Source organism: Saccostrea cucullata, unplaced genomic scaffold (assembly GCF_032062105.1).
Source record: "Saccostrea cucullata isolate Sc308-1 unplaced genomic scaffold, CSIRO_AGI_Scuc_v1 ctg15609, whole genome shotgun sequence".
NCBI classification, from domain to species: Eukaryota; Metazoa; Mollusca; class Bivalvia; order Ostreida; family Ostreidae; genus Saccostrea; species Saccostrea cuccullata.
This window is the reverse complement of record NW_026918857.1, coordinates 78-13,370: the sequence shown is the minus strand read 5'-3', so window position 1 is coordinate 13,370 and position 13,293 is coordinate 78. Positions and strand designations below refer to the sequence as shown.

Here is a 13,293-nt window from a genome sequence, read left to right as displayed (position 1 = left end):
CAGTTGAGAATTGATTAATCATGAATTTTGCTTTTAAACGGCATATGTATGATACTTAGCATTTTGTTCACAAATCACTTTCTTTTGTACTTTTCTTATTTATAAATATGTAATTTTCCATTAAATTTTAGAATGTATTTTCAAAGATGCTGTCAGAAAATAAAATTGTTTACCTACCTACCGACCCAACTTGAGAATTTAGGGTCGGGTTAGGGGAAACAAAGATATTTTTAATTCCGGCCTTATTTCCAGATTTTTTTTCAATCAAAATTTGTTTTAGAAGAGGTGTACAAATCCATATAGAGACAAAAGTATTGCACACAGGTCCATCATTTAGTGGAATTCTTAAACTTCAGGGAAGAGCCCGATAAAATTAAAACTATGTTGTGTACCTATGACCGTAAATAACAGTGTGTTTTCTGTTCTCCAAAATATCTCCATCTTAATTTATTTGGTTCTTGCATGTATTTGCGCAGGGAAGGGGAGGGGGGTAAACCTACGCCCAGAAGTTCAATATCCTTTTTAATTTTTAAAAAAAATCTTTGCTATCCCCCTCCTGATTGCAATGCCTATGATGTAAACAGATCTGAATTATATTTTTGTTTAATGTGTATCTTTCTTTATACATGTACAGGTAAATTTAATATCATGGAAATCCCAGCCAATGGAACCTTACCACTTCCACTGCCATATGTGTCTTCCATGCTCTATGTCAGGCCATCTGATTGGCCGGTCAAGTATTGCAATCAACCAATCCAATGGCAGCATGTTGGTCTGGCAGGGGAAGTCAAGGAGAGAATAATGAAATGTATCTCTTCTGAAGGGAATGGAGTTTATAGGTAACACTTCTCACATAAACCTTTATTTCCTTGTTGTATGCAGCAGCAAATTTAAAAGACCATTTATTTGTTTTATCTACAATGGATATTAAAAAAATTAAGTATTGAATTTATACCACGGTATATTATTTTTTCATTAAATGAATATAGATCCAATTTCCAATTTATTTCTCTGCAAGCTTTGGTAAAAAGAAATTGAATTGCATAAATTATCACCAGTTTTGTACGGTATATATATATATATATATGAAAGTAATTGTCTGATAAACAATTAACTTAATATGAATTATTGCCAAAAATGGGAAAAAGAGTATATTTGGGGATGGGTGTTATTCTTAATTTTGAAAAAGAAAATAAGTTGTTTAGATTGAAACTTACTTTTCTTCTGGTAGAACTTGATTGTATGTGTTTGTATATTTTAGATTCTGTGTGTCGGTCAAGCGGGAGAACTAAACTGAGAAGTTAATGACAGAGGACTCGAGTTTGATTCTACCAGGACACACTGTATCCATCCGTCCAGCTGTGATCATTCGTAACCTGCTGCCCATAGAGCTGAGGTACTACATCAAAGACACACAGATCTGTGGAACAGTGAAGACAGGAGAGAAGGCCTACCTACATGCTGTAAGTACAAGCAGGATTGAGGCTTTCATATAAAAATTGCCTACTTAAATGCTGTAAGTACAAGCAGGCTGGAGACCTTCATTAAAAGATCTTGTTTGATGTCATGCAATCCATGTACTAGTAAGTTTGTTCAAGGAAAAGGCCACAGTACACCTTTTTCCAAGTGGAGATAATTACAACTTTATGAAAATCTAATGCCATCTTTTAAAAATGTCAACATTATTCACTTGGCCAAGAAGATAAAAGTTGTATCAAAACATGGTCAGGTATCCTAAATTTAAGTTTGTTCACCCACACTATCTGTTACAGGCAGACCCCCAGCAGGCGATGGAGCTGGGACTGAATCTGGAGAACTTCCCAACCTGTAAAGAGTTGGTGGTTCCCCCCGTCACCACCGGCCCCCAGTACCACAAGGTTAAGATTCGTCTGTACGACACCAAGAAACGACTGCTGGAGTTACTCATCAAAATCATCTTCAGGAAGGGAGGATCAGTCTCGGTAGGTTCTAGTGAATTCTTAATATGATGCTGAAAACATTGATTTCTTTATTTAGATTGAGTACAATATATTTGTAAATTGTTCAAAATTTTCTTGTACTTTACTATTTTTCTTCTTGAGAGATAAATAGAGTTCTAGTAAAAGGTTATTAAGTCAGACATGTTTGTGTTAGAAATAATAAACTTACAATATTACAGTCATGTGCAATGTAATTCAGGGATAATGTACATGTATGTGTCACTATGCCTTCTCATTAATTCTTTAACATAAAAAAAAAACTAACCATATGATTATATTTTTTCTAGATCCATGTGACGGCCCCTTACTGGTTGGTCAACAAGTCGGGGCTCCCCCTGGTGTTCAGACAGTTCAGACCGGACTTCTCCCAGGAGGTCGCCTCGGGACAGTACGAAGAACATGAACTAGCCCGCTCTGTCACCCCGCTACTCTTCTGTAACGCCGAGAAGGACCTGCCCAACCTGTGAGCACATTGTCATTATCTAATAGCTTCTTTCAAAAGACTTAAGCTGAAAAAACCATGATTCAGTTCTTTGAACATCATTTAAAAATATGTAATAAATTTCTTAGCTTTGTGACATTAAATAAAAAAAAATTTCAAATACTTTTTTGAGTGTAGTATTATGGAAATGATTTCAGCTATGGTTGGTTTGTTTGCTCAATTAAACATCTCATTCTCAATTAAGTTATTGTAAATATAGACTGGTATGCTAAATTTGATAGGACGATGCCTCTAAGAATATATATTCAACTTCACCTTTAACCTATGTTTGTTTTCCTTTGACAGATGTACAATGAGAGTAGGAAAGTCAGTCCAGGGCCCAGACAGTGTCCCTGTGTGGTAATATTTTACTTTTGATGATCATTTATAGCTCATCGGAGTCAAAAGCATCCCTTATGTTGTGTAGATTCAAGTTCACTTAAATCATGACCAATGGAACTATTGTTTGTCCGCTATGACATGTTCAGAGAATGAGTCAAAATTTTTCAAAGGAGTAAGAGGACATTTAAACATATATAATGGAAAATAATTTTTCTCAACAAAAGCTGTTAGGACCTAATTGGTAATATTTTTTTGCATTGGAAAGGAGGAGAGAGGAAAAAAAAATTTTCATGATTGAAATTCTAATTGTGGACAGCTCTTGTGAACTTGAAAGCATACTCATTTCCTTTTATCTGACCCAGGTGTAAGCGGTTCTCCTTGGAGAGTGGTACTGGCATGAGGAGACTGAATGTGGTTCCCAAGACTGGCAACCGCCCAGACTGGTTAGTACAACTACAAAGTCAAGCCAAGCTGTCCTTGGCCATTTGTATCCCTAAAACACAGTTAAGTCCAACAGAGGCTGGGAGGGGAGCAGTTCTGTCTCAGGTGGAGGGAGGAGCATGACTGTATGAGGAGGCCCCAGGGTGTACTGATAGTGTCCGATACCAAACCCACACTCTGTTTTATTTCATCTCCTGGCTCTGGATTGGCAATAAGGACCTGAGGGCTTAAATATATAGGGTCTTGTCATTTTGGTGTACTGTTTTCTAAGTGCTTACTGTAGACGTACTTTTTTCCACGGGGTCATTATTCCGCGGAATCTCAATTTCTGTGTAATCCGCGGGTATAAAATTACGCGGATTTTCTAGATTGTCACTATATGTGCCTTACATTTATATTAAGTACGCTTGGACAAATTTCCGCGGAAAAAATGTAAGCGCGTACATAGCGTAAATTAATACCACGCGGAAAAAAGTACTTCTACAGTATTTATTTAAATTTTGGATTAATTTTGAATGTTTTATTTATACTTTTGGAATGCTTATACTATATTTACCTTATCAAAAAGGTACAGTGAAACTCGTTTAGTACGAACATGGATATAGCGAATTCACGGATATAGCAAAGATTTTCTGGGTCACCGGCAAAATTCTTAACAAATCTTTGTAAAATTATACAGTTATAACGAATTCTGATATAACGAATTTACGGATATAGCGAACTGATTTTGAGTCCCGTTGGGTTAAATATAATTAAATTTACATCTTTTATAACAAACTTTTAAAGATTATAAAATTTTTGATAATTTCACTAACTTTATTTCCAATTAGCATTTGTATATAAAATACCATTCATAATAAAACCATTGTTATCAAAGATATGTTTCTTAATATTTGCTTCTCTAACATATTTGGTAGTAAGACCTGAAGGAAATCATGCATATTGCAAATTTGCTATAATGGTTATACAAATTTGTTATACGGATATAATGAATTACGGATATAGCGAATTGAATTCACAGGTCCCCAGGACTTCGCTACAACTGTGTTTTACTGTATTATCATAATAAATCTATAGTCATGTATCTATATAAATTTAGTTAAATTTATGAATTATACTCCACACACTATAAGATATTTATTTTTAAGCAGTCCATGTAATCTTCCTGTTATGTGCAGCTAATATTTTTTTTAATGATACAGTATATAACTTACATAATTACCTGTAAAAGAAATATTTTAAGAGCCTTGATAAACTGATAATATTATGAATAAAAAAGAATTTTTGACTTTCAATAAATTTTTTTTAAAATTAATTTTTAGTTAAATTAGATATGAAAATCTCTGTAGGCTTGTATTTGAATCATGTATTTATTTTTAGGGTGTACAACATTGGTATAGGGGTTCACCAAGGGAAGGGACTCTACGCTGACACAAACATTGTTACCTTTGCCCCCTTGTATGAAATTGACAACCAATCAAGTCACAGATTAGCAATCGCTCAGAGACATCTTGTCCAAACTGAAGTAAGTACATGTTGGAATTATTTGATTGTGATTACAGAGAATATCATGTACACGGAAACATGGAAAGGGGAAAACATAATTTATTCAATTAATTTTTTCTCAGGATATAAATTCATTTTAGGAATTGTCATGGCAGTTTAATTTTTGTGCACATTTTGTAAACTTGATCTCTTGCAGACAATGAAGTTAGACTCCTGTTTGATTGCCCTTCCACAATGTAAGCTTCCATTTCATTGGCCAAGACTTGACCTTGATCAGTTGTTATGTGTAAATCTATTGGATGTTGGATCTTCCTCCTGGTCAGGTGGATTTAGAATCGACAAAACAGATTCTTTCCACATTAATATAAGGTATGAATTGGTCTTATTATGTCAATTTTTTCATTGACTACACATGAATTTGCACATCATATTGTAGATCACTTTTGATCAGCAAGAACATTACTGTATAGGGGGAAAATAACTCGCGGTGTTAATATTCGCTATATTCACGGTGTTAATAAATCCGTGAATTCAAGAAACAGTGAATAAATTTTCAATAATTTTCATGTTGGAAATTTAAGAATAGACTACGATAGGTTTATACACATGTACCGTCAATACATGGTCATTTCATTAATTACGAGTAGTACTTCTCATTCAATTATTATAATTATCACGCTTTACTTTAATTCAAATCGGCAGATAATAACTTGTGTTTGTTCCAAAGCTGTTTTAATAGCCAACTCTACATGTATCATCAATCAAAACACGTGGGCCATGGGTTTTGATTACCAGTGCGTAACTAATGTTACCACGTGTATTTGTTACCTGCATAATCATGCATATTTGATTTTATTGAGATTTTGGTTTTAAGAAATTATTCAAATAAACATCAAACTTACTAAAGATGTGGAAGGATGTTATTTCGTCGAACTACATAAACACATTTATTTCCGTCCAGTGGTTTTTCGCCGCGTTGTCTTGAAGATCTTGGATGCACAGGCACTCATCATAATAGCACATAGGAAAGTCATTTGACGTTAAGAATGAAGGACTTTTAATAACTGCCCTTGTTTAATTAATTATTTATTAAATCTAACAATTTTATATTAACCTACCCCTGTTGAAATAAGGACATGATGCTGATGAATGTCGTTAACATGAAGCTATATTATAGACAAGGGATGTAACTTTTATTATATACCAATTCCGCGAATTCAACAAACCGCGATTGTGTCAGATGAGAGAAAAACGCGAAAATTACAACCCGTGAAATTAATCCCCTATACAGTATTAGTATCATGTACGTATGTTTTATAGATATATGCTTGCGAAAATTTTTAATAATGATTAATTGATTATGATTTCTTATGATAAGCAAATTTTGGATATCAAAATATTGCACATTAGGGATGAACTAAGTGTTTATCTTTCTATTTTGAAACATATCACGTATTACATGTATACAGGGCTTTATGGAAAATCTTTTGGAAAAAGTTTAATTTATACATACATGTATGATAATTTCAGACACAGCGGTAATAAAAGAAATTTAAAATGCACCTTTAAGAGAGTTTTAACCAATAATATATGTTATACATTTAGCATTCATTAGATTGTATGTATTTTTAGGGATGATCAGAACGTGAGTCATCTGCTGAAGGTGGAGATTGTGATGGAGGGACCCACCTACTTCATCGTGTTTGGGGACGCAGGGGAAGTCCCCCCTCCTATCAGAATCGACAACTGGGCTGAAGTTGGTGGACTTTACATTATATCATAAAGAAATTCTATGTAGTAATTTAATTGTCTTGAAGTTGTTGAAGTGTAGGATTTTGTTTGAATTGAAGGACTTTATTTGAAGTATAGGACTTTATTAAAATTTTCATTCAATTCATTATTTCAGATTCCAGTGGAATATTTCCAAAGTGACACAACAGAACAGAAGCTGAAAGCTTTTGTTCAACCTCGTGTACAATGTAAGTTTTAAACTAATATATATGTCAGTTGCTTTTCTATCCACTAATTAAAAGATACAATTTCTGTAAACCAACTATTATTCACATCATCTTTAATTCATGATTCTTTAGTTTGAAATCAATCTGCGGTGATAAATTCTTACAAATAAGGAAATATTTTCTACAAAAACCAAGCAAAATAAATGGTTATTGGCAATTGATATTCGCGACTTAAAGTAGGTCTTGAAACTCACAAATATTTCTCACACACGAATAAAAGTTTGTTTATACACATGTAGTATATTGTCAGTGTCAATATTAAGGATATTTCTTTAAAACTAAATTTTGCTATTAAATTCTTGATAGTACCTTATGCCTGGGATGAACCAATGTTGAGTCACTCAATAACACTGAGAGTAAAGGGAGGAACTAGTGCCACCTACAATATGGACAAACTGGAGGAAGGGAAGCAACTCTGTTATCCCAACTTTATTTACCTCAGAGCATCAGCTACATTTGCAAGGTGGATTTTATTTAATAAGCTCGATCAATTTTTTGGTTAGAATTTGAAATCAATTTTCTGTAATAAAATGTTGATTTTGATATAGTTTCACTTGTAGGTGTTATCAACATGCAATTTTTCATTTATAATTAATTACAGAAATCTTTAATTTGGAAAATATAAATTATTTCTATTTTAAGAAGGCCAGCACAGGATAGTCCTCACACAGAATTGGTTTTAGAAGTTGTTCAAGATCAGTACATCAAATTTTGTAAAAAGGTAAAATAGTTATCATAAAAAAGCTTTTGAAGTAAAATGATTTGATCTTCATTTAATTTAAAGATTTATGGCATGAATATGACTAAGGAAAGAAATGGGAGAAATGATTGACTGTTGATTAACTTTATTTTTGATTTTCAGCTAAAAGTTTTAATCCCTCTGGGTTACTGCATCCATTACATAACTATGCATCCAACTTAATTTTGACAATATGTCTGTTCAGGAGATGTATTTTTTTGTTTAACAGGAGATTGGTAATCGTAACCAGTTATGGAGAATGACCAGCGGGGGCATGTTAGAACACGAGGGGTCGATATCTCCCCGTGACCCCCACAATCGGTCCTCCTACCCCTCAGGGAAGAGTATGGTACTGGACATAGATGACATCGCCCCCAGACCAGGGAGGATTGTCCCCCTCACCCTCAGAAAACGAGACGAGCGCAGGAAAGCCACACAGACCTGGAAGTTCACAGAGGTAGATTTTATGTTGGTTAAATAAACATTTTATAACTGTAATCATGCAATGATATTTTATTAAATCTTTAAACTCTATCACAAATCATAATAGAAGAGGTTTTACTGAAATTAATGTTTTAAAAAAAAGATAATGGAGGAGAGAGTATGAAATAAGTGGAAATTTTCACGGGATGCAAATTTAGCTATTTGTCCTTACAAATTGTTATTCTGCTTTTATCTAAATTTAATTTTAGTGATTTTAAAATGATTACTTAGAAGCTTCTATAAATATGAGGCAATTTAATGTTTATTAGCGATATTTGATCTCAGTCATCTCAGAACCCTTAAGCTTGCTAATAAAGCCAAAATTAAATCCTTTGGCCGTTTTTTCAGGATGGTCGATTGTGCTGTGTTGATGGTGCGATGTGTGTACAGACCCTGGGAGGGGGGGAGTGTCTGAGGGACTCCGCTGTAGCTGTGGTGGGGCCTGGTCCCCCCTCAGGGAGGAGTGTCCCCGCCCACATGAAGATTGACAGACAGAGGCTCCTCCCAGGGTCAGGCTGTCTCGCTGTCAGGACCGTCATGGATGGACCAATCAGAGTGCTGCAAATCACCGATGTCTCTCAAGGAGTAAGTTTGTTGTCCCCAAACGAAATGGCATTTAATAATTGAATGTTTTGTGGAAAGTTTCAACTTTTCTGAAGTTGATAAATGTAAAATGTTGAGCATTTTAACAACTCTATCCTTGATTTGTGTAGTCTGTTGCTGAAGTAACAAAGAACTACCAAGACTGGGTTGTTTGTGAAGAAGATAAGGTGGCTAAGATAGAAGATAAATCAGTAGAGAAGAAATCAAGCTTAGAGGTTAGTTATGAATACTGAATGATGTCAATTTGTTGAAATATATAGATTCATGATTATCATTATATTAAATAAATATTTATTGATATCAAATTTTGAATTTTGAACAGTTCTATTTTAAAATGGGTATCCTGCAAAAGGTGTGATATAAAATTGTAGTTGACTTAAAATATTGATTGATCTTATGTGTTGTAGATTTGTTTGAGTCTGAAGGGTGGATTGGGTTTATCTCTGGTGAATTACAGACCTGAGGAGCTGGTCTATATCTCACTACAGAACATCTCTCTGGACTACATCTCTAACCCTAATTACATGACCGTGGATGTAGCTGTAGCCAATGTGCAGGTATGTAAAAGACAAATTTGATTTATGAAATACAGTTACAGTGATTAGGTAAAAGTCAGTGGCACATCACCTTTCAAACAAGAGTTCAAAGGGTTTTTTCAGTCAAATATGGTAGTATCATGAATGATTTCGTAAACAAACAAAATGCCAAATACAGCTGATAATTATATACTGTGAGTGTAAATGCTTCATCAATGATTTTAATTTCAGATTTAATAAGGGGAACAAAAATTGTGAATTTCATGATCCCTGCCCCCCTGGGGCCTGAGGGGTGGGGCCAAAACCACTAAAATTAATGCAATCTTTAAAAATCTTCTTCTTTACTCCTGGACAACAAGCAGTCAAACTGTTTGCATGATTGTAATCAGCAATGAGTCCTCTACCAAAATTATGAAATTCATGGCCCTGGGGTCAGTGGTTCTAGTGCTAGGACGGGGCTAAATAAGTAGGTAGTGAAAATGCATTATTTCTTTAGGAGTACCCTCTCTACTCCTGGGTATTAAATAAACCAACTAAGTACATAGTTATGATGAGCAAGAGTGCCTCTACCAAAATTGTGAATTTTATGGCCCCAGGGTCAGGGGTTCTGGTGTTAGGGCGGGGCTCTATTGATTATATAATATATAGTGAAAATACATTAATTCTTTGAAAATCTTCTTCTCTTCTCCTGGGTATTAAATAAACTAACTAAGTACATAGTTATGATAAGCTAGAGTGCCTCTACCAAAATTGTGAATTTTATGGCCCCAGGGTCAGGGGTTCTTGTTTTAGGGTGGGGCTCTAATGATTATATAGTGAAATGCATGAATTAATTGAACATCTTATCCTTTGCCCCTGGTTAATCACAAGACGAAAGACAACCTTTCAGCAATCGCTTAATGGTAGCTTAATGGTGACTTAATGGTGGCTCAAAGAAGTTAATTCCTTTAAGCCACCATTAAGCCACCATTAAGCTGCAACTTACAGGTGCTTAATGTCCAAACTTCATTAAGCTACCATTAAGCCACCATTAAGCTGAGCTTAATGGTGACTTAATGGTCAACCCTCATTAAACTTTTACGCATCTTATATAGAATCTTTGAACTTTTTGTTATTTTAATATCATTTACGCAAAATCTATTCCAACTCATAATTCTGTCTCGATCATAATTTCTACGAGTTTTTTTGTCAACATGCATAAACTTGATCACTGGGAACAAAGTTAGCTAATAGCCACAGGGGCTTGCTCGAGGTGTCTAATTTTTACTTAAAATCATTTACAGTGATAATAAAACAAGACCAGGGTTCGACACTAACGGTAGCCCGCTGGCCCAGGACAACTGAATATTGAGGTCGGGCTACCAAAGATGCCTTTAAACTTGTGATTAACCAGGGGCAAAGGATAAGATGTTCAATTAATTCATGCATTTCACTATATAATCATTAGAGCCCCACCCTAAAACAAGAACCCCTGACCCTGGGGCCATAAAATTCACAATTTTGGTAGACCATTGTTATTTTTTTTTAATAATGCAGCGGTAAGATCTAGTCGGTCTTCAATGATTGTTATTTCAAAATCGATTTTCAGAGGAATGGCCGATCAGACTAAACATGACATCCGACCAGATGTATACACATTGATCATTAAGCGCTACTAAGAATTTTACTAAGTACTCACTCAGAGCAACAAATATAATTATCAATTACACACAATGTATCTAATAATTATTAAATCAATTTTCAAAAATGTCTTATCATCATAATTATTATTTTTGTGTGTCAAAATTTTAAAATTTAAAGGTGATTCGAAATACCCTAAATGATTATATATGTGTACTTCTTCGAATAGAAAAATGTCTAACTTAAAGGTACAATCATAGACTGACATATAATTTTTACCCAAAATACAGCTAGAATGCAGGATTTGGCATCTCTATTTTCAAAATTTCCCGGGGGAGGCCCCCTGTACCCCCACCAGCAGGAGGGGGAAACCCCCTCCCGCACCTACCCCCTCGTCGCTTCGGCTGCTGGACAACTAATTCATGAACAGGGCTAGTAGAAATTAGAAATGGCTAGCCCTGCTGACAACTATGGTTTAAAAGTTAGTGTCGACCCCTGAAGACATCCTGTATCAGAACCGTATATTATTTTTTTTAAAATAAATTATTATTACATGCGTTGTTTTTATTTTTAGTGTATATGATTTTTAAAAATAAAATAATTATTACACACCGTGAGCAAGCCCTTGTGAAATATCTTAAATTTACAATACCAAAAATTATTTGTTCTTAAAATTATCTATATTCATGAACACAAAATATATATTACTTTTTAAAAACAAAATGGTATTTTTATTTCATGTGTTAACATTCCGCTACAGAATTCACAGGAATATAACTATATAATCTCATGAAAAAAAATCTCTGTCCTTTTTGAGGGGGGGGGGCTACTGGTATACACATGTTTAGTTTTCAAAGATTGACTTTTACCATGAAAAACTTTTTAATGGCTTTTACATCATAAATAATTCTAATTAAATCGTTATTTTTTTTTTAATAATGCAGCGGTAAGATCTAGTCGGTCTTCAATGATTGTTATTTCAAAATCGATTTTCAGAGGAATGGCCGATCAGACTAAACATGACATCCGACCAGATGTATACACATTGATAAACGGGGTAAGATTAACAGACGATCAGTGTACAGTAAACCGACTGGTCAGACAATAGACCTTAATTAGGTGTCCCCCCCCCCCCCGGTTAACAAACAGGAAACTATATTTACACAACGTACACTGACAGATTTTAATGATCAATTATTTTTTAAAAAATTAAATTTAACGCAAGCATATAACAAATTATAAATTATGATTCATCGTAAAAAGTCAATTATTTTGATACCCATTATGATACAAAAAGAATTGAAACTGAATATGATATTCTAAAAAAAGTTTTTGTAAACGTAATTAACCAGGTAACTCTTACGCGAGGATTGTCACTAAATTGTTGACAGAGAAACCGTTAATATCCGCAGTATATTAAAAATAATAGTAGAATCTGTTTTTCCTCTTTCTTTTTCGATCATAGACTTTTGTGTTTTATCTATAATTAATTTATTTTCAATCATGATTTAATGCTTACATTTCGAAAATTTTCGAATAACAGAGCGAAGAAATCAATCACATTACATCAATCTAAAGCCGAACTCAGTGTAGAAATATATATTAATGTGTTAAGAACCACAAATAAAATTGTTTATATTTTGATTAATAAATCAATTCAAGACTTTTGGAAATGTTCAACAAAATACTAGTAAATACCTTTACAAGTCCAAACAAATTTTGAAAAAAATAAAGGTTAAATATTAAAATATTTTCGGCATATTATCATGAGCGGCGATAGCCTAATGGATAAGGCGTTCGCCTTGCAACCCTAAGGTCATGGGATCGCGCCCCAACTGTGGCGGTTTTTTTTATTTTTGGATTTTGAATTTCGTTCTTTTTCATTATTTTTACCAAAACAAGATATAAGCGAACTCTACATTTATAATATTGATAACAAATCACTATAAAAATAATTTTTCACCCATATAAACAATATTATGGACTGCGTAATGTGACTTAATGGTGGCTTAATGGTAGCTTAATGGTAGCTTAATGGAGTTTGGACATTAAGCACCTGTAAGTCTAGCTTAATGGTAGCTTAATGGTGACTTAATGGTGGTTAAAAGTTACCATTAAGGACCTGTAAGCCACCATTAAGCTACCATTAAGCTACATTTAAGCACCCATTAAGGACTTTGAGTTGGCTTAATGGTAACTTAATGGTGGTGTAAATGTTACTTAAAGGTGCTTAATGGTGACTTAATGGTGACTTAGAGACAACCATTAAACCACCATTAAGGACCTATAAGCCACCATTAAGCCGGACTTAAAGGGTGTGTTTCATCTTGTGAATATGCTAATGATCTAATTATATATTTAATGCCAGGATTTATTTTATTTTTAGTTTTACAAACCCTCCGCTCAAGGTTTTGAATTTTCAGAAAAAAATAAAACATTTTTTTTCTTTCCGATGTCAAATTTGAGTCGGGATCGAGATTTCAAATTTACGAACTGGCACTTCCAGTTTTACGAGGAAACGGCGGGTAAATAAAGCTAGATCTGA

At 34.1% G+C, this 13,293-nt stretch overlaps 1 protein-coding gene across 1 annotated transcript; it reads left to right on the top strand.

Moving 5' to 3' along the window:
• Nucleotides 1-618: 618 nt before the first annotated feature.
• On the top strand, nt 619-9,170 carry LOC134272606 (intermembrane lipid transfer protein VPS13D-like). Its single transcript, XM_062754824.1, has 16 exons — nt 619-839; nt 1,262-1,463; nt 1,773-1,961; nt 2,267-2,442; nt 2,767-2,820; nt 3,165-3,245; nt 4,624-4,768; nt 4,946-5,118; nt 6,382-6,505; nt 6,656-6,728; nt 7,074-7,230; nt 7,410-7,488; nt 7,736-7,963; nt 8,338-8,574; nt 8,703-8,807; nt 9,000-9,170. The coding sequence occupies exons 2-16, from the start codon at nt 1,305-1,307 to the stop codon at nt 9,168-9,170; spliced, it is 2,151 nt and encodes a 716-aa protein (XP_062610808.1). The 5' UTR covers nt 619-839; nt 1,262-1,304.
• The last annotated feature ends 4,123 nt before the right edge of the window (nt 9,171-13,293 follow it).